The sequence below is a fragment of the Merops nubicus genome, unplaced genomic scaffold (genome assembly GCF_000691845.1).
Source record: "Merops nubicus isolate BGI_N331 unplaced genomic scaffold, ASM69184v1 scaffold4478, whole genome shotgun sequence".
In the NCBI taxonomy this organism is placed as follows: Eukaryota; Metazoa; Chordata; class Aves; order Coraciiformes; family Meropidae; genus Merops; species Merops nubicus.
In genome coordinates, this window is record NW_008623646.1 from 266,844 (window position 1) to 290,272 (window position 23,429).

Consider the following 23,429-nt stretch of genomic DNA (forward strand, 5'->3'; position numbering starts at 1 on the left):
ACCGACCGCTTGCTTCATTTCTGCCTTTTATTTTCACTCTGTCCTATTGTTCCTCTTTTCTAACATTTTTCTCGTTTTGTAATAAAAACTGTATTGGGTATACGGCATTTGACTTCGCTTGTGACTTAATCTCGCCTCTTGGGATCATATCGAAACCTCCCCCAACATCGGATCGGGACATTACCTCTTATTCCTGTCCTTTTCTTTACATTGTGTGTTTTTTTGCAGCAGTACTTCCATTCATAAATGTACATTCATTGTCTAATATGGCATGCATCTGACTTTGGTTAGGAAGGTACACACAACTTAACATAACATGCAACATAAACTTACAAGATGGAACATTCAAAGCGAGTCCAACCTCCCCAGCCAAGATGACATTGAACAGGGATTTAAATATCCTTACTCGGCAATACTGTTACAGGAAATGTCAACTCTGCTCTTCCTTTACCCTAAAAATGAAAGCATCTAACTAAAAAAAGTAGAAGCACTCACTAACTGGTGGCTGATACACATTTATAACCACTTTTCAAGATCTGATCACAGCTCACTTATGCTCACAGTTTCATTTGATAAAGTTTGACCACACACTGCCAGCAGACCATCTCAAAAGCCATTTTATCATTCCTGCTCAGAATACTTAGAATCTTGTTTTTGCATTTCAAAATAAGAATATGGCAATTTTTCATTTTGTTTCCTACGGAGGGAGATCATGACTTTTTTTACTAGCTTAGACATGACTTAGATTGTTTGCTTTATTTCACTTCTAGGTCATAATGTCTGGTGCATACACAGCTCCTCATGTGGCTTTATGTCAAGCTTCAGAAAAATTAAGTGGTCCATAAAAGCAAGCTAGTACCTTAGCAGTCCCCTTTTTTACTTTCTGTTTTTCCACCTATATTTCCAACTTATGTATTGCCTTTTGTGTGTTACCCTGGCAACTAACTCTAAATTACTCCGTTTCAAGTCTACAAAACTCCAGCCATTTATCTATGTTTTTATGATGCATAGAATTCAAAGTGTGCAATTCCTTCAGTACAGTCATAAAGATTACTGAAAACTATTCTGACACAATTGTTCCAGCACTTAATAGGCTTTAATTTACTAAAACCTGCTAATGCAATCTCAGGCAATCATCTGACCATAGCCCTCTTCCTACAATGTAAGCTCTTTGCAGAATGGTCTTTGTCTGCAGAGCACCTGGTAGACAGCATTGCAGAGTGCTGGACCCTCAGGAGAGGTTGAGGCTCTTCAGTGAGACAACAATGCAAAGTAATTAAAGGTAATCATTATCTAGATAATTTAGAACAAATAAACATGAAGTCTGCTGTAGCCTGCTGAGTTTGGACCTCAAGCACTAAGGAACAGAAAAGCATATTTCTGTTTATTTATTTATCATACATAGACAATATATTTATATTACCACACATATGTATTTACCAGATGAAACCAAGGCTTAATGATTATAGAGGCAATGCTCAAAAGAGAGCAAAGCTTGGGAGAAGTACAGTAAGCAGCAAACACTGGCATCTCTGGCTAAGTAAAAAAGAAAAGAAAAAACAGCAGAGGAGAAGCCTTTACTCCATTCACTGCACATTCCTTCTGTAAAAATTAATAACCATCTGAAAGTCTACAAGTGCACTTCGTTAGGAACTAAAAGGTCTCTGTCCCTGTACAGCTAGTATTTACATCTTCAGTCCTCACTTTTAAAAGAGCAACACTGTTGCCTACTAAGATACCCCACCTTCTCTGGCTTGCCTGACTAGCGTTTTACCCAGAGAAAGGAATTTTTTTTCCCATGAGGCTGTAATTAATTCAATCACTGGTGTTCACTGCAGAAAAAAACACCTGAATGTCCCCTGGATAAAACAAAGACCTCTGTTCTCCCTAAGCTTCCTTTTCCATTTTATTTCTTTCACTTTTTCTCCCTTTCTTTTCTATCCTGAAAGAGTTTGCTACAATAATTCAGCTTTACATTATTTTCTGAATTCCATATACATTTCAGCATCTCTAGCTGGACTAAATTCAATATTACAACACTAATATTCAACAAAGTATGACAAAAGTTCACCTTAATTCATGCCTAAATAATGATTAAATCTTACTGTGCTCACTCCTACAAGCTTCCCAGTAGCCTCAGAGTTAAAATCTAGCATCCCAGGGCCCCTTGTTGACTACTTTGTAAGTACAGAATTTTACAGTATATGCACTTAAAAATCACTCAATCAAACAAGCAAACAATAACAAAATTAGAGTAGTCTTACAGTCCTATAGTAGCATTTTAAAGCTCAGAATAGGAAGAGAACTTACACAGCTTACATCATGTTTTTATTATTTATTTACTTACAGTGTTAGTTGAGTTTCCATTTAAATGTAAGCCACTGTCAAAGAGAGGTGATGAAGCTCCACTGCTGTGATCACTGGATGGTCCAGGGGAACCTGGAAATCAGATCATGAAAAATAACTACTTATGGTAAAGAAATATGTACTTATCAGGCCATACCTATTCCAGCTGTAAAACACAGGAAGAATTTGTAACATAAATCACCAAATTAAGCCAGAAGTACTCCTTGCATTTTAGAATGACAGCCAATAAAATGTCAATATGCTATACTTTATCTAGGAAGAAGAAAAGGTAGCTAGATGTCATTTTAGAGATGTTGAGCTCAGGAGAACTACTTGTAAGTTTAAATGTTTGCAGGACTAAGTCTTTCGTTATTGAGAATGAGATATTCAATCCAAAGAATTGGAGTATAACCACAAACTGTATTTATAAACACAGCTAATAAGCAGCTCTCAGGCAAGTGCTAACTGTACAGACACATGCACTGTATTAATGGATATATCTTTCTCTTAAGATGCCAAGTACTTCTAAGAATGATGCACCTTCTCAAACTTAGAAATTAAAAGCAAACAGTTATCATGAAATGTTGATACTACGTTAATAAGATTACACAGTTATATTCTTCAAGATACCGCTTCCTTTGCACTCATGCATTATGATCCTGCTTTAGTAATTAAGGCGACTCCAGGAAAGCTTAATTGTTTTGTAATGTACAACAATGGAAACAGGACAAACTCTCATTGTATAATTTTTGCTTAAATGTAAAATTTTAATATATGGCACTAATAACATATAGTTCTTGTCAGACAGCACTTGGTCTTATCAATAAAGCACATAAAACCATTTCACACCATTATATTCATCATCATTGAAAACTTATTTTTCCATCTGAAGAAGTCATCCCAAATTGCCTGTAAATCACTTCATACTAATAGGTTTGCCAAGTCTAACATCACAAAAGTCAAAAAGTCGCTCTTAGTCATATATTTTGTATGTATCTATTCCACGTATCTAGCAGATTCAGTAAATGGAACTTGATTCAACAAAATCTCATTTTCTCCGTAACAAATCTCCAACAGTTCAGCACTGAGGTCTCAGAATTATACCCGAATTCTGACATTTCAGCATGTTTTCATTTGGAGTCTTTTCCATATAGCATGAGGTGATGTCAGCAGAAGGAACCATTACACTTTGCTTGTATGTGTCTAAGCCAATAGCTGGCTTTAGAAGCTAGCTACAACATTTCATAGCTATTATATATGTACAAAAAATATATGTTCAGACTCATAGATGACCTATAGACTATAGATTGCTAGAAAAGAAGACAATTTCTGACTTTTTAAAAGAAAAGTAATGAAATAAAAGCATTGGCATTAAATTCTCCACTGAAGTGTCAGCCTGTTGGGGAATCCCACTGTCTCTGGCACGAGACAACTATGACAGGTTCATGAGTCAATCAGATTCTTAAGGTGGAATTATCCCACCTCTTCAGCAATTTGACCATATCATACAGCTATTTTCAAATCTCTAATGCAAAATATCATTTAGAATATCTTTTTTCTTTTCTTTAAGTAGAGAAAACTGACATCCATTGCACAAGAGAGCTAAGAACAGAAGGTTAAAGCACAAATCTCCCTCCTCCCACAGTGTTCCTGCAGATTTGCTTTTCAGTTCAGCAGCTTCCGTTGGTTATGAGACACAACAAACTATACAGCCACTCTCAGGCTATGCCACCTCCAGCACCTGATTGCAAGCAAGTTCACAAGTCTTTTAGTCTATTCCGTCTCACTCACTCATGGCCTACTTCAAGGCCTCCTTCAGCATTTTAGAAGCTCCCATTGTATAAGTTCAACTGCTTTTATAAAAGGTGCAGTGTGCTCTCATCTCTCCAAAAAGGTCTGTTTGCTTCCCCACAAGGCAGCCCTAAAGCAATTGGGTAGTCTTTCTTCCCTCTTACAGTATGTACACACACATGATATACATGATACAAAATATGCTAACACAAAGTAAATCTTGTACTATCTGCTATTTTTGCCCTTGCCCAAGTAGGTGAGACTTCAAATCAAGGGTTAGGTTCCATTCCAAAGTCTGGAACACTAGTTTGAGAAAGACTATTAAACTTGTTTATGTAAAATAAAACATGTGCTACAGGTAGTTCCCTGCTCCATGACCACAATACAGTATCCTGATGGGTGCTGATGCCAGAAAAAAAAGGGTATTTATCGTGTTGTGAGATTTCCAACAATCATCATTGCCTAGCTGCAATGAAGTCATAGACAGGCAGCCTACAAGAGAAATGTAAACCTACAGTATGACAGGCTTCTTCTGTTTAATTTGCTTATTCTCAGCTGTGGCATTTTTGTTCTTTTGTGAATGCTGGGTCAGGAAGGATCCTGTGGGAGAGATCTTTGCCTGATTTTTATCTAAAGAATACCTGAGCATGCTCAGAGAAAACAAAACAAAACAAAACTTACTCTGTAAGGTGAGAAGGGATGGGGGAGAAAGAGAGAGAGAGAGAGAGAGAGAGAGAGAGAGAGAGAGAGAGATAGCAGGGACGTATGAGCCTGCAGGTCACAAAAGAGACTGAGACACCTCTGGGGGTGGCAGGAAAAAGGCAGAACTCCAAGGTGAGGGGAAAAAAACTTGGCCAGTATCACAGGGGATTCTGCAGAGCCAGCAGTGACTCAGGGGATCAACAAGCCACCTGACACTAAACCTAAAGCAAAAACTTGTTTGTAGGGGTACAGGTAGGAGTTGTTTGCAAATCCTTTTATATTCTTTTAGACAGAATCACTGAGATTTTTCAGTTTAAAAAGTTAAGTATTCTACTACTTATTTTAATAAAGCCTGGATTTTATTTTTCAATTCTAAAAGCCTTAAGCTTTCTAGACTTAGAAAGGTCTCTCTTAAAGTTCTGGTCAGCTCAGAGTCCCATCAACAGGTGGTGTTTTTTTTCAATCAGTGAATTGCATTAAATCTCTAAATAACAAACAGCCCCCCCCAAATGCAGGACAGCAGAACAGAATACAGCAAGTAGTCAGCAAGATCTTATCCTTTAGAATAATTTTTCTTATGGTCAATATTGCTGAATATTACATGAATATTATATAAATATACTGGAAAATTGTTGCATACAAATAAAATATCATTTATCTAACTTACTAGTTATGTCATAGACAACCACCAATAGAAAAAAAAGCCCATTCCGGAACAACCACATAATTAAAATCAAATAAGACACTCCTGGTGATTTTTGACTACACTGCAAGCTTTGCAGCTAAAGAGTATTCTGATAATTTGGTATAACTATCAAAAAGAAAAAAAAATCCAAAGAGAGCCTGTTTTAGCGTAAAATCTCCTGAAGAGTCTTCCCAGCAGCAGTGGATCTTATTTAAAAGAGTCCTACAAGCCCTGCTTAATTCTAGGATAGGTAATGGATTTAGCTTCAGAGAATCCTTAATGAGACTACACAAGAGCTGCTGACATAGTTTTTCTGTAACAGGCTAAAAAATAATGCTCATAGGCAGTAATAACTTCCTGACCTAGCTCCAAAACCCAGAATTTCTTCCTTGAGTTTCTGGAAACACAATCTTTCTTCTCCCTAGCTGACAGTGACCTTAGAGCAAACCACAGACCATGGGATGATGAATCTTACTAGCCATGGAGCCAGACAACCCAATGAAGCAGCCAATTAACAGCTCTACTGGCCCATGCTGACTTCTGATCCAGGCCTGATACCTTTTTGAGAAAGAATTATTTGCCCTGTGCACACTTATGCCAAGCATTCCGCAATATTTTGTAAAATTGTTTATCAATTTTTTCTTGTGGCAGAGAATATTTGTTGGCATAATTGAATTTACTGTAATAGACAGTCTCATAATAGCCTAGTAAGGGCAAAGAGTCCCAGGCAGCTGTGAAAGGGACAATGACCAACACTAGCATACTACTCTGGGTTAGGACCTCCTCTCAACACAGAAACAAGGAGCCCTTGTCTAATCCCTACGTGCCAGTTAACCTAATCCATGAAAGAGTGAAGCAACAAAAAAAATGTGATGAGAGTCACAGGCAAGTATTTCTCTCTTGTGACATCTTGTGCTTCTACTAGCTGTGGCATGGGATAGTGTAAGGAAGTAAGAGGTGTGAGAAGGAAGCAGTGGAGGCAGATGCTACTCCTGATGATGGACTTACACATCACAGCACTAAAACTGCAAGCACAGCAGCTGGTTTAACAGAATGCTTGAAGGTAGAGTACCATGTGGCTGCATCTTCTGGGACACGAGGAAGGGCCAATGCATTTTGGATTTATGCATGCATGCACTTAAATATTGCCTGCAGAGCGAGCTAGGAAGTCCTTTTCTGCACAGTAGAATTGATACTTAGTTTGTGATATGTGTCACTGATGCTTCATGACTGGAATTCCCTTTTGTGCATGGGCTTGTGAAAAGCTCTTTTTCAAACGGGGTGCTTTGTCCCACCATTTCTATTCTCCTTAATTTCAGTGTATGGTCCTAAATCTACAATTTTTTCCCCCCCATCATTTTCTACACCTTATTTGCTCATTTACCCTCCACACAAATGAGTGTTTATGTCATCACTTATCAAAGATCATCTTACTCATTCATCTTGGTTTCAGCCTGTATTGGATGGCTGCACAGTATGTCCTGGAGAGGATCAGGTGAGCTCTGTGCCGAGGTCCAGGTCCATTTCAGAGAAGTGTAACTTCTTAAGTTCCTCAGCTGTCTGATCGCACTTAGCAAGTCCTTTTGTTGAGCATGTACTACATGATGGAAGGTCCAAGATAATGGGCGAGACCGGGCAGGGTACTATAATGCTTGCCAAAGATTTCCTCATGCTCTGCGTAAAGGGGGCAAGTCCAGTAAGCTGCTCCAAATGAGCAGCTTGTATCCAAGACATCTCCTTCATTTCTGAAGTATTGCTTCTCTGCTGTGCTTGTTGATACTCTGACAGCTTGTCTAAAAAGGCACTGTCTCCTCTACTCTGAACAGGGTTTTTTTGAATAACAGTAATGAGAGGCAGAATCTTAATGGTGCTAGCGGGCCACAGGCCATGAAAGAGGCCTTTGAAAATAAACGGAGGTTTTTGTAAGGTGCTGAGTACTGGGGGACAATAACTGTCTTAGTCCTGCTGGCCACACTATTTCTGATACAAGCCAGGATGCCATTTGCCTTCTTGGCTACCTGGCCACACTGACAGCTCATATGCAGATGTCAGTCAACAACCCCAGGTCCTTTTCCACCAGGCAGCTTTCCAGCCATTCTTCCTCAAAGCCCGTGGTGCTGCATGGGGTTGTTGTGACCTGAGTGCAGCACTCGGCACTTGGCCTTATTGAAACTCATAGAACTGGCCTCAGGCCACCAATCCAGCCTGTCCAGATCCCTCTGCAGAGCCTTCCTACCATCAAGCATATCGGTGCTCCTTCCCAGCTTAGTATCATCCTCACACTTACTGAGGATGCCCCCAATCCTCTTATCCAGATCATCGATAAAGACTTAAACAGAAGCAGCCCCAGTGCTGAGCCCTGGGGAACACCACTTGTGACTGGCTGCCAAGTGCACTTAACTCCACTCACCACCACTCTTTGGGCCCGGCCATCCAGCCAGTTCTTCACCCAGCAGAGTACACTTGTCCAGACCATGAGCAGCCAGTTTCTCTAGGAAGAGGCTGTGTGAAACAGTAGGAAAAGGGCTTTCCTAAAGTGCACATAGACAACATCCACAGCCTTTCCCCTGTCCACTAAGCAGGTCAGCCCATCACAGCAGGAGATCAGGATAGTCAATCAGGACCTGCATTTCAAAAAGCCATGCTGACTGGGCCTGAACCCTTGGTTGTCCTGGGTGTGTGTGATGATGTACTCAAGATGATCTGCTCTATAACCTTCCCTAGCACTGAAGACAGACTGACAGGTCTGTGGTCCCCTGGATCTCCCTTCCTGTAGTCACATTTGCTAACCTCCAGTCAACTGGGACCTCCCTGGTGAGCCAGAACTGCTGACAAATGATGCAGAGAGGCTTGGTGAACACTTCTGCCAGCTCCTGCAGTACCCTTGCATGGATCCCATCTGGCCCCACAGATTTGTGTGCAGCTAAGTGGAGCAGCAGGTCACACACCAATTCTGCTTGGATTATGGGGGCTTCATTCTGCTCCCTTGATATTTTTTTCTACTTGCAACATTGATTTCAAGTGAGCATATTAAATATTTATATTTGCTGACCTGAAGAACCAGAAGATTTCCCTCATCTGCATTGTTCATAAACAATTTACTATTGCTACTTTTAAACTACTCAGTTGTCACATCGTTATTCTGCTTTCTGAAAAAATATCAAAGTAATTTATGAAATAAGCACAATTAATGTTATACATTTGTTCGGTGAGTGTCCCGAAAATAACTCTTGGTGTGAATATATGATTCATCTGTTTGTAAACACTATTTTATTGTATACAGGCAAAACTTCTGTATAAAAGCTTGCAGATGTCACCCACGGTTGTATCGCATTTTAATGAGGTTCTCAGTTTTATACTGAATAAACTACACAGATGTAATCATGCAGTATGCATTAGCTTCTTATATGTTAAGCAATAGTGTACACACAATTTTCTATTGCTTCCTGTAAAACACCCAAGGATTAAATTCCTATTTCTGTCACTGCCATCTTATTATGAGAATACCACAAAGAGGAAAACAAATTACTCCTGTGCATTAATTTTGTCTTACCTAATGGGAGCTTTAAAAATGATGGAGCTTCCCTGAGGTACTGAACAGTGATGGTAACTTCATCGCCAGCATTTCTCAGTAGATGTACCTGTCAGTGTGACAAATAACAGCTGCTTTAAAACAAAGAACCACCAGTCACGGAAAGCACATTACTTAGAATGAAATCAACATCACTGTTGATCTATAAGAAATTTCTGACTGGGAATGAAGAATATCTTGAGGGTCAAGCCACACCAACACCATGTAACAGTAGGCAATACCAATGGAATTGCCTGAATAAATAATTCAGCCTGATTTTATATACCAGCTGAACACATCTTCTACAAAGAAATTCATTTTATGAAACTCGCATAGGGTAGTAGGGAATTGTGTTTATGTAGATATAATACATTAATTGTATGTGTATACACATAAACAGGCATATAAATATGCACATAAACAGAAAAATATATATTAATACATCAAACATATGTAGATTTTAAGTATTTTGTTTGATTCATTTAGGTGATACATTAAGCAGATTTCTCTGTTTCAAATATAGCCTCAATTTGTGTGATTGTCTTCATTATCTATATTTTCTAAACAGAAGGGAACACATAAACACATGTATGTGTATAGACGCATGTATTAAACCACTAGAATTTCATTAGAGGCATAGCACACTGCTGCATAAGGAGTTTTTTTAAATGCAGAACTTGAAATAACATCTCTGATGGAACTCGATTCCTAGTAGTTTCATACTCCACAGCTTCATATCTACAAGACTCAGGGATCAGGTATTTCATTTGGTTTGTATGTGGCCTGCACATGGGTCTGCAGCCCTAATCCTGCTTGTCAGAAGTGGAGGCTAACGCCTGTCATCTCTAATCTGAGCACAACCAGAGCGTGCATGCATCAATCAGAAAAGTACCTAACCACAGCAAACTAAATCCTGAAGAGGTGTTTACTGGTTGAATGTTGTACTTTGAGGAAACTGATGCCTGTGTTGCTTCAGAACACTGTTTTAGCACAATGCCACATTGGCCAACATATGAGATGTAGGATTACCTCAAACATTATAACTCTTCTTCTTGTGCACCTAGATAATGCTTCCAACAGTGATTGATGTATTCACCTAAATGAAGATATGAAGCTTATGCATGATGGATATGAAAACACAGGACAAGTGAAGAAATCAAGTAAGCAGTCACACAGGATAAGAATTTTAGGCCAAAAAATATTCTGGAAAGGCATGAGCAAGAGAATTTACAATAAAACCCTCAATACTGACAATGAAGAGAACATTGTCTGGACAGGAACATGTTCTGATTTGGTTGATCAAGTAAGTAGGCATATGAATCACCCATATAAAATAATACTGCTGAAAACTTAACTGTTAGTTGTGCTTGCAAAATCCATATATTTGATAAAGTCTTAGAGTGTCTGCCTCCATCCTCCCCACCCATCTTTCAGTCCATCAAACATTGACTTCCATTGCTAACAACCTGCAGCAACACGAGTGACCACAGATCAGTGGGAGGGAATGATAACGTTTTGCAATCGTTAAGTTAGGAAATTCAGCTCTGCAGGGGAGAAGCAAGAGCTCAATAAGGTCAGGGAAAAAGAAAACTGCCTGCAGCTTGTTCCCCAGAAAGAAACTTGCATTCCCTTTCAAAATTCTTCCTTCCTGATATATAGAATCTTCTCTCTCCCAAGGCCACATTTCTCTGCTCTTCTTCTATACTGAAGCATTTTTACTTTTCTTTTCACAGGTTCAATCTACATTTTCTTTATACTGAAACAGACTAATATATATACATATACACAAAACTTTTAGTTAAGATTCAGCTTTTTCATTATTCTTAAACACAGGTTATGCTTGCTTTGTACACAAGCTGAAACAGACTCTTACATTAGTCATATTGGGCCATACATGAAAACATAGTTCAGACATATGTAAAAAAAGTTTTATGTATTCATAAACTGATTTAGAGATGAATAATGCCTAAGATAAAAAATTGGAAAAAAAACATGTTAGTATATTCTTGTATATGTATAAATTAGACTGCAGTCACTTTTCAGTCTCCAGTTAATGAATTTTTCTTCTCAAAATTAATCAATATCCACATTAGGCCTTGAAATGAATTCATGTTCTCCCAGCCCAGCCACACAACCTAATGAATTTGCACGATATTAATCTACGTTGCAATGGAGCTTTCACAACTACATCAAGCGCTTTTACATGTGACCAAAATGTTTGTAAAAGAGAACAAATAATTTTTTTCCCACACTGTAGTTACAGAACCATTGAATTTTGGAGTCATTGACCAACAAAGCTTCCAATTGGAAATACTTTCTGTATGTATAAAGTTAACAAGTAATGAATTACTTTATTCACTTTAAAAAAAAGTAATTAATTATGAAATTACATGTAGAAACTTGAAACAGCAGATGTGCTTCCCTTTGTAATCTTGCATGTAATCAGGTAGTGAACATTAATCTAATTTAAAAAAATAATAAGTTGTTTAAACTCTTGACCGCTACATGAAAGTTGATTTGGGCCCAGAACTAGAAAAACATTTGGCCTGATCCTTGAAAAAAAGTCAAAGCTCTGGCCAACTATTTATGGCTTCCAAAAATTAATCAAGTAAATATCTTGCAGGCAGCTGCAACTGACATCTGCAGCATATAGGGGGGTATAACAAATACCCTGACTTGAAATTAGGGGGGTAATGTGCATTACTTGCATGTGTACAGGGTGTGGGTGCCCAGATGCTGGCATTGGGGGCTGCATGGTGACCTCTGTGAGAAGATGCCAGGGCTGCCCTATGCTGGACACAGCTGGTTCCAGACAGCTCCAACCAACCCCCTTCAGGGCACAGCTCGGGGTGGCTAAAAGAGAAGAAGTGAAGATGAGGTTGGAAAAAGGGGTGCTGGAAAACTGTTGGTTCAATTTTTGTCTCTCTGCTTCTCACTACTCTAAAACTATTTTAACTGGCAATAAAATCAATTAATTTTCCTCAAGTCAAGTCTGTGATACAAGAAGATAAAGGAAGAAGTGCAGCAAAGCTATCCACATAGTCTAGGTTCACTGCAACAAAGCCATAAAGATGATGTGGTAAGAAGGAAAAAGGACACCCAACATGCTCTCCAAAGAAAAGATGTCAGAAATTCAGTATCAGGGCAGTAGGAAGTCAGAGTTGGCAAGAAATACAAGATCCTGTCACCAAATGCTGCTGTATCTTGTGATAACATTTTGCTTGTCAGTGTGGTAAATATATTAGAAACACTGACTTTAGCTTATAATCAGCGTAGCAAAATCAGTATTTTGTAAAATCCAATAGCTAATGTCCAAACCAATGAATTTACAATGTAGTCACAACACTGTACTGAAACACAAAACAAGTAAAACTCATACATAATAATATTAATTTTCTTATTCACAACTGACTTTTTGGAAAAGCCACAAATGTAAATCATTTCAATTCTCTGACTTCGGAACAACAAGGAAGAATTTTAAGTTCCTAACAGATACAAACAGTTTGAAGGAAACTTTCAAACAGAATAAAGGCTGTTTCCTTTTAATTAAACAAAGAACGGTTGCGCACAAACATTTATAGTTGTCAAAGGATGAGACAGCATAACAGACATACTGTCAAATGTACTTTTGGAAGATCTCAGTCAAATATCATGAAGATAAATTAAATCCAAAAACTGGATGGAACGAAACAAGACAGTAGATTAGAAACTGCTGCAGAGAAATTTGGATTTTATTTCAAATGATACTTTGAAAAGGAACGAACTCCAATATTAATACTTTAGTTTAAAATTATCGAGCAGCAATACCGTAAAAGATACTCATGTTGCATCATTCTCTCCTGGAGCTATTTTGTATTATAAGATAGTGTCTGAAGATGTAGTATTGAACCACACACATACAAGAAAAAAAAAATCAATTTCAGTGCTCACATGATGGTATTAACAGTATGGAAGGTCACTAAATAATACACTGCTCAGTGGTACTGAAGCTTTTGCACAAGTCCAGTAAGTCCAAGAAGACAAATCTAGTAGCTTTGGAATAACATTCACTGTTGCCTTACTGTAGTATTAATATAAAGGAGGAATCATAAAAGTCAGCAGTTGTTACATTCACTGCAACTAGCTGTGTGTATGCATGCTCTTGTGTGCTCATACATATGAAGGCGAAAAGGGCATCAAGAAAAATGCTTGCTTTTCATGCTGGCTCTAACTTGTGGATTTGGCATACCTCTAAGTGCATTCATCAAACCAAGGTTTATTATGCTTCTTTTTCACATGCATTTCTCAGGAACACAACAGAGAGAATGTTAAAAATATAAACAAGGAGCTTTTAGATCTCACTTGCTAACTACACTCCAGAGTCTGCATAGAAAACTGTAACTCATACCTATAGGTAGGCAAATCAATGGCACAATTCATGGCTAATGTGCATTATTTTAAAATTCTGGTGCTTGTGTTTACTGTGGCTCATTCTAAACCTTCAGACATACTTGATCATTAATATTCATACTGTTCACAGATTTAGACAGGGTTTTGGCTGTTTGAATCAGGTCTTGTCTTATTACAGATCAGAACTGTAACAGCAATTAAAATTGAAAAGGAGCATGTCTTAGATGAATGAATTCACTTATATGACCCTTTCATTAAGATCTATTCTGAGAGCAGAAGTCCCATAATTTAACTTTGGCCATTTAAAGATCCAACTCTATAGTAGCTGTTAATATTTTTTCTGGAAATCAGTAAAGATCTTAGGATAAAAAGGAATTACCACCCACAGCTGTCTATCCTTAAATAAGGAGAGTCTGGATGACAACCTTACATTTTAAACACCTGAAGCTAGATGAAATTAATCCTGTCTCACATCTATAGATGAAAATTTGAGATTAAACACCTAACTCAGACTAAAAGTCTGAAGAAAAAAATTCTGAAGTAAAAGGAGGTGAATGTCCTGATGAATGTCTGATCTTGAAGTACGTGCATTTCACAAATAAAATACTTCAAATTCACACAAAGTGCAAGTTTTTGGCTTGACAAGTACCTAGGTGGAAGATTATGTAGAAGCCTGTAATGCAGCAGGCAAAGAATCAAGAAATTGTAGTAAAACGTATAAGGAGAATTAGATCATAACATAGAACAGTAAAAAAAACCCAATGAAATCTAGAGAACGAAAGTTTTAAAAAATTATTAAACCTTCCTGGTGAAAAAGGAAAAATAATGCTTAATACTTAAAATGCCTCCTAGACTAAGGCATGTTTGGAAACTTTTTTGGAAATTTAGCAGTTTCAGTTCAACCCATGTGAGCAGAACTGAAAAACCTGGTATTGTGCTTTTATGTCTATCAGTAGGGAAGGAAGATGCATGAAAAATAGAGGGGTCATAGTACAAGTGGCCTTTAAAATGACAACAGAAGCAAAGTGGCTTCAAAAATGTTTACAAAATTAAAATTGGATTGGTAACAGTATTGGAAAAGCATGAAGCAGAATTAAGTTAGTTCAAGAAATACTTATTTCTTGACACTTGTCTCTCTTCCATTGGTCAATTATGAAGTGGTTTCCAATAAATACTTCCGATTCTTATCTTCCCTAGCTTTGCAGCTTTCAACAAGCAACACTCTCTTCCTTAATGCTTAATTGGCTAGTCCAAAACAAGCATTTGTACCTGAACAATTTATACAAATCTGCTAGGAAAATGACAGTCAATGCAGCTTATGGAAATTTTCATGGAGCAATTTCTCTTAGTTCACTCAGTTAGCACTTTTCTCTTATTTCTGCATACAAATATAATAAAAGATACTTCTAACCACAAAGCTTAAGTATTAATTTAAACAAATAACTCTGCTCTTGTATAATATAATTATTAGGAATTACAGACTAAAAAAAACATATTTAAATGTTTTTTTATTATTTTGTACATTATTTTTTTCTACTGAATTAAACACTTTAGTCCCTCTTTCACATCAAAACAATGGTCATGCAAATACCTGAGGTATGAAAGATGCTGAAACATCCTGTTCATTAGAAAATACATTTTGATCCAAATCAGCTGTTCCTTGAAGCAATGGAAGTTTAAATAATTTCCCTTAGGGCTATTACTTGAAGCATGAACACCCTTCTTTGAGAAAGTAGCTACCAGCCTTAAAAAAATTCCAAAAATATCAGAGCGTTACATGGACTTCTGTCTGGAAATTCAGGTCAGTCTCAGCTGTTATCAATGCACTATAATTTAATAGAGTTCAAAGCCACAGAAGTCATAATTTTAGAATAAGCAGTATGTTGTATTGCTCACCTACTGTTACACATTACCTGTAAAATGAAAAAAAATTATATCAAGGATCAAGGAATCACAACAGACAGAAATGGTTAAATTACCAGAAAGCAAACATCCTCTTCTGGAGGAGAGAAGACTTGAGAGGAGACCTTATTGCTCTCTACAGCTACCTAAAAGGAGATTGTAGTGAGGCGGGTGTTGGTCTCCTCTCCCAAATTACTAATGATAGGATGAGAGGAAACAGCCTCAAATTGCGCCACGGGAGGTTTAGATTGGATATTCGGAAGAATTTCTTCACTCGGGGAGTGGTTAGGCACTGGAAGGGGCTGCCCAGGGAGGTGGTGGAGTCATCATCCCTGGAGGTGTTCAAAAAATTAGTGGATGTGGCACTTGAGGCTATGGTCTACTTCTAGATGTCCCTGCTTATTGCAGGGGGGTTGGACTAGATGACCTTTAGAGGTCCCTTCCAACCCAGTACATTCTATGATTCTACAATTCTATACAATTCTTAAGCTGAAACATTATTAAACCATTACTGACATATCTGGTATGTCAGAACACATACTACAGTATCAAAGCTCCACTTCCAGTTCAAATACACATAACTGACTAAGCGTAAGTGGAAACATGTAGGTTTACGTGGCATCAGAATCTGCAGAAATGCCAACATTTCTCTCACAGATGCAGGCCTTTTCACGTAAACAAACTGGAGCAGTCTAACACCATGGCTTTACATTCTTCAAATACATTTGGAAATCTTTCTAGATGACAGCTAAGTGGCTGTGTTTATACAAACTCCAAGTGATACAGCTTGTGCTAAAAGACTAAATGCAGGTTTTCATGCAGCCATTATTGTTTCACTTGTATTTGTTGGTTTTTGCTTGTATTCATAAAATACTTGCAGAGTTCTCAGAAAATTGCTTTATCTGACTAGAAGTGTCTCTGAGGAGAGAGGGATCAGTCCAAAAACTTCTGCCATCGTCTACTGGCAATGGTATGAAATTATGATAAAGGTAATTCCAGCTGAATGATGGATGATATTTAATGAAGGCTGCCTTGTGCTACCAAGTGCAGAAGCTAAATCAGAAGCTTTTGAAGTTATTAAATCTGCATTCTCTGATTTAGAAATTGTTGACAATTTGGCCACTGCTTCCCTTTTGCTACAACAAAGTTTTCTACAATGATCCTTTTGTATTAAGTCTTCCCAGAGTAACAGCATTTCATAGACATCCAGAGTTAAAACAAGACTACACGTAAGAAGAACCAAGAATTTTTTTGGTGTCTACACATTTACTGCTGAAGTATAAAAAAGAAATCCTAGACTGATCAGCTCAACAGACTGCTCTTCCTTTACTTTGGATCAAGCACAGAATTTATCTGTAATCATCTATATGTTCACCATGTGAGGCTTAAAGAACTGGGGCACCTTGAAAATAAAAAAAATGTTCCTATTCTACACTGAAATCCTTACAGCACGTAGAACATAACAGGATAATAGGAATACTTATGGACAAAATCCAGCACTATTTCATAGTAATAGTACCCCTGTATGTTGGTCTTTAACGTTTTTGTTTCCACAACTCCCCAGGCATGAAAGTGCTAGTATCACCATGAATCAGAGATCATCATCTGCTGCAGATTGAGTACACATCAGAAAGAAATTGTCCCATGGAAAGTCACATACCTGAACCTTCTGCACATTATCTCAGGACCCCTGCCCACGATTCTTTGCAATTGTGCTACTGTTACAGGCCAATATTAATTCAGCACAGGTCACCATAAAGTATATTCCTTTATCCAATACCAAAAATTTCCTGTACTGGAAAAATATAATTCTAATTGATGAGGGGAACATCCTGCAAGTCTCACCAACATGTTATAGTCTTCTGAATAGTTTCCTTTCCCCCAGAGTACTGATTACAGCCAGAGCCACATTTGTTTAAATATAGGGCTATAATTTTTTCTATTAGACTTTTTGCTGTCCATATTAAACAAAAAACAACAATAGCAAAGCCTCTTTTGATTTCCTGATCCAGTTCTTTGATAATTTTGATACAACACACTAGCTCATTTGCCGCCTGAAGTGTGTGAACACACTCCTGATCTATAAGTGTTTTGTCTGCTACCTACAATATGGAGCAAGAGTAAGTGCCATTATCTAGCTTCAGTTCAGTGGCTAAACAAATGTGCCTGAAATATTAGTGACAATGAAGGACCTATTCACTTGTTTAGATCACACTCCCATTAAATCAATTACTTTTTAAAGTGAAACAATACTTATGTACAAGCTCATACAGTGAACTCAAAGGAGTTTATTAATTTTCCTTGTGATCAGAAATACAATATTTTATTAATGAGTAAATCTTATATGGGTGCGTATAGTTTACATAATCCTTTCCACTTTGGGGAACTAAAAAAATGCCAAGTAACAGTTTCACTTATGTAAAGAGAGTAAGCCTAATCTTTTACAATCACAATTAATTAATCTGTTCAATATCACAAGGGTGTACACTAACTCTTAATTAGCTGGCAGTTCGGTCCTCTTAATAACACTGAGTTAGAGCAGATAGCATGCTGTAGCTCTTCATGAAATACTCAGAGTTACCCAATATTAGGCAGGAAGTCAAAAGCACAAAACATTTAAATAGGCAAAGGGAGGTGGGGGAGGGAGAAGTGTGAAGGAGAGGATACTGCTCCCGAGAAGCTACCTCAATCAGTGTGAAAACCCAGCAGAGTGACCACAAATGAAGACACAGACAGGTTTATGCACAGGATGTAAGGATCAAAGGAAGCAAGAGTGGACAGGTCTTCCTAGATTGTCAGGGGTAATAAGGGACATCATACAGCACTGCTCCTGAATCTATCAAGTCCTGCTTCAAAACCAGGTAATTTCTTTTCCTACCAGCCCTTTCAAAGATCTTCAGACTTATCCACAGATAGTTTACACTCTTTTGCCCTTATTCCAGCATTCTCTTTTAGTTTAAATATTCAGTCTCCTCGATGGTGCTCAGTTTTATACAGGTGGAAAGAAGAGATGGAAGAAAAAGACCCTTTATTTATGACTAAGGGGTTAGTATAATTTGTTATAAATCCTTTGTAGCTCTTTCAATATTTATAAATTAAATAAATAAAAAATGAAAAGGGTTATAAGAGTCACAGCCTTTTTTTTTTTTTTTAATTTTTTTTTATTATTTAAGTCTTAACTCCTTTTACCCTTAGGAAGTACTGATTAAAATCATAGCAGTCCAGCAGCACTCTCTGTGTACTTTATCTAGAGAAGTGCTACATTTTGTGTCCATAGCTTAACAAAGACTTTTCCTGCAACTCCTTTGTGCCAGGCAGCTGAATTCTGCCATTAGTTTTAATTATAGTAATTCTGCTCCTGTGCTCAAAGATTACTCATGCTGTAAATGCTACTTCGCTAACCCAGGGAATGAAGTGACTGTGAAAGAGATGGCGGTAAAATAGTAGAACTGAAATCTGAACTACTTAATTGTGGATGCTTTATTAACATGTCTAGAGCTTGAAAGGAAGTCAATTTCCACAAGTATATTACAGAAATTATAAAATATTTTTAAGTATACATTTAATGGAGGTACCATAATGTTACTACAGTTTTTTAAAACCTTTCTATGAAATTTTGCTATCCTTTAAAAAAGCACAGTAGAGGTGCTAAAGGGTGCGAACTTTAAATGGAAAAAAGAAGTGTTTTAAAGCATGTGAATTTTATCATTTGCATGAAAAAGACACCAGAGACCAAAAGTATACTATAACTTGTATCTTAATGAGGAATACTGACAGATGTGTTCAGTGATGAAATAATCACATTTCTCAGAGCATCTGGAAACAGTGAGGTTGAACTGTACATCTCACAACATTTTAAAGTTACACTATAATTTACTGGTTTTATGTAGCTTTATTTTTATGTAGTGCCAGCACATAGATTACTTACAGCAAATTAGTTTCTAGAGAAATGAAATTAAACTTAGATCTTTTTCATCTAAGCAAGGTGAAAAACACTTTTTAATTAATAATCTCACTGTCATAACAGGGCTGCTGTTCTACTATGACCAAATTCCCAAGCAAAGAGCTCAGAAAAGTTCTATAGGGTAACTGAAAGACTAGGAAAATTATGGACAGCAGAACTTCCCTCTGCACTTACAAATTAGCATATTTTTTTTTCCTCCTCTCTCTGTTACTGTCCACCTACACAGCAGCAGCAAATTTTCTAAAATGCACAATAAGTCTTTATTAATGAAAGCAACTACATTAAACTCATTAATAAATGCTCCCCAAGAAAAGAGTTTGCTCACTACTTTTAGTTTCTGGTTCAGCTCTTTGAGGCATGCAGCTGTTCTGCTCAACATAACAGGTATTTGCTGTCCAAACAATAGATAACTGAAGTACTCTTTTGGGACTGATTGAGGCAAAGACAAAGGAACTCTTTGAGAACTACCACAACAAACTGACAAAAGTAAAATCCTCAGAAGCTTGATACCTTTTTTTTTCCCTCTCTAGTCCTCAAAATATATTAAAATGCTTTAACTAAACAGAAACTTGCTTAATGGTTAAAAAAGTTTCTTCATGAAAACTTATCTACATGCCTGCTTTGGCTGATCCCAAATGTAAATCTAATAATGAGGAAGGGAAGCAGTGTGTCTGGGATCATTTCAGCAAGCTCCCTATCAATAATATTTAGGGCTGACAGATTCTATCCATGTTGTTTCTGCTCATATGTCTGTGTGTAACTGAAGACAGACACCTAGCCTGGAGCACATCTAAACCTTTCATCAGTCAAGATATGACCCCTTTATTCCACACCTCAAATTGCCTATTTAAATAAATAATGGCAACAGCAACATATTGGGAAGACAATACACCTAATCACAAACTAAATAAATCACATTTCACACACAGAAATGAGTTACAGAGAAGTTGATAGGAAAAACCTACTGTATTTCTTTTCCAATATCTAATGACAGTGAAGGTCAGTGCTGGAAATGAGCTACAGTAAGAAAACTACAATATGCTAAAGAGGTTTTGTTGTTGTTTGTTTTAAACTGTGAAACTTTCTAAGAAGAAGGCTCAGAAAATGCTCAAGCTATCTTCAAAAGATTAAAAGTCTTCCACATAAAAATACTTTAGAAAAAAATAGAGACTCAGTGGATGGACAGCCCTGCCAAATTGATCTAGAGAAATCTCTGTAATTTCCTCTCTCTTCAGGTCTAGTAAACAGAGAGGGTCTGGAGAAAGGAAGTAGTAATGTCAACTCTGTGAAAGTATGTACCTGAATTTTACTTCCTCTACAAGTTTTGATTATTTTTTTCCTCAAAACATATATATATAGGACGGAAAGCCAATTCGGATAGTCAGTTGCATATTTTAACTTTTCAGTTTTTAAAAAATAATTATTTTCTAATTACTTGAGTGAGATCAGAGAAAGCACCAGGAAAAGCCCTTTCAAATAGTCACTGAAACAAATTTTCTGTACTTTTCTAATCTTCTTCCTGACACTTTCCCGAGTCTTGTTTGTCATCCCTCTGGAAGCACAATGGCTGCTTTTTTGATTATTCCGTACAATATTTTTCTAGGTTTCCTGCGACAAAACATACACCCCCACAAAGCTACACAAAGTTCTCTACGTGTTCAGTATAATTTTTACAGAGACTGATTTCTTATTTCCACACTACTGCATCTGCAATCCTTGAACACATGGCAATTCCTGGAAACAAGAGAGTGATGGTGAGGTGATTTAAGATGCTACTGTTAAATCTCTGTGAAATACCACATACTTTTTTTTTTTTTTTAGCTTGCATTCATACAGCAAGATGTGCTTCCAGATGAACTTTGCAGTACAGCATATAGACTATTTCGGAAAGTGTGTACAATTTTGTATTTTTTTTTTTTCTCTCCTCATTTTGGTAACTTCATTTTTAAAATGCTGTTTCCATGTGTTCTTCCAGTGTGTCTTCAAATAAAAGAGAAGAGGAGAAACAAATTGATTTTGTTAGGGTGTGCGAGTGAGGCAGCAAGGGACAGAGGACACAGAAGCTCAACTTCATTTGGATGAAAACCATTTGTGACATCAATCTGAAACTACGCTGAAGGAAAAAAAAATAAATAAAAATCAGACAGCTCCATGACATTCAAAGGAATCAGATAATCTTCACCTGATGTGAGAAAATCCCAGTTACTGGTTCTTCTGGATCTGGCAGAATTACCATTCCACTATTAGGAGAATATCACTTCTGTGTTGACAGAAGAACAAAATTGCAGTACGAAGGGTAACTGTTCAAGTGAACCACAGAGAGCATTGCTGAAAGCACTGTGAATATTCATCTTGGCAGTATTAAGATAGATCTCCAAAAAATAAATCATGCACAGTCTATGTAGAAAAATATTTTTCTTTTCCTTCATTTAACTGGTCAAACTCACTTTATGCTTGTCATATAATTTAAACTGTTTTTTTTTTTTTTTTTTTGACTTCATAATGTTTTCTCTGTTGGCTGAAAGAGCATGGGGAAACTGAAAAGCTTCCTGCAGGAAAACCTGTGAAAGTTCAAGGGGTAACCTAAAGATAACCATCAGCCTTAGGTCAGAAAACCATGCATGGCTATAAAGGAATCTATATGTTTTAATGCAACAGCCATCTGCACAATTTAGAAAAAAAAAGGAGCACTTCTGTTGAACTTTAATCTGTACAGCTGATTATTTCTAGCAGGAATCTTAAGGTCTTAAACCTATGGATATTAAAGGAAATTTTTTTTTTTTACTTCCTCCAAATGTCACAAGGTTGTTGCCTCAAGTATTACTGCATTACATATCCAAATATTAACATGTAGTTAAGCCTACAGAACATAACACTGCAGTTTCACATTGTAAAAATCTTAAATTGTTTAAAAGACAGCAGCACATTAATGATTTTAATAGCAGCATAAGTCAATAAAATCTACTTATTAATATGAATAAGATATTACTACACAGTAAAATTAGTACATCATAGTATGTATTTTTGGTACTTTACAAACATCCATCAATTTGAGAAGTTATAATTCCTTTTATGATTTAATTGATTTTACAAATTCAACACTATAATTCAGTTTTTATTATCTTATAAAATTTGATATATTTGTTGAGCAGTTAAGCATTGCATATCTTTTTGAGTATGTATGTTCTAACTTTTTGTTATTTGACCTTTTTCTTTCTGATACTATATGGATTAAATTTATAATATATATTCCAACACTTGTAACTGAATTCAAGAAGACTATGCAAACAACTTGAATTCTAAAATGGCTAACAGAATTGATGATGGGATAAAGGATGAATGAAAAAATATTTCAATATCACAAGGAAGATAAGCAACTTTCAAATTTATTCCTTGTGTCTCACATCACTCCCTGCTACACATGCTAATAACACATTAAAAAGTATGACAATAAACATCTGAAGTTATCCAAAGATCCGGCAAAACCACTTGATGACTACTGGCTGAAAGCAGTTCAAATTCTGAAACTCCCATTGAAAGTATTCTCTGTTTTAATAGATATTGCTTATTTAGTGATTCCCTTCTGTGAGACTAACAAAAAGAAAGAAGTGTGTCTCTAAGTACTTTCCTGGGGCAGTGAACAAAATTCCAATTAGATTAACATTTCTGTGAAATACTAGAAGTGTGTGAAAGCCATTAATTTGCTATATAAATATAGGGGTAAGACGCAGTAAGAAAAAAATGTCATGTAGCACCTAGTTCTTAATTTTCTATACCTAGACGACCATTTCTGCCTTTTGTAGTTAAAGGAACTAAACCATTCACTACCTAGAAATGGGATTAATTTCATCCCAACTCATATCTGAACTAATAACTGAAACATAAACCAGCCCAGTTTGAGAGGAAACTTGTAAGATCATCTGGCTGGGTCCAGTCCTGTTCATCATCTTCATGAACGACCTGGATGATGATGTAGAGTGTCTGCTCAGCAAGTTAGCTGATGACAGGAAGCTGGGAGGTTTGACTGACACACCTGAAGGCTGTGCTCCAATTAAGCATGATTTGGACAGACTGGAGAG

The 23,429-nt window shown here is 36.9% G+C and overlaps 1 protein-coding gene across 1 annotated transcript in view; it reads right to left on the reverse strand.

Moving 5' to 3' along the window:
• Positions 1-9,187, reverse strand: part of SNTG2 (syntrophin, gamma 2) — a gene marked incomplete at its 5' end in the record, with an annotated part of 96,713 nt that extends 87,526 nt beyond the window's left edge. Inside the window, 2 exon segments of the mRNA XM_008945144.1 lie at positions 2,348-2,439; positions 9,078-9,187. Of these exon segments, the coding sequence (XP_008943392.1) occupies positions 2,348-2,439; positions 9,078-9,187 (202 nt within the window).
• Positions 9,188-23,429: the final 14,242 nt, after the last annotated feature.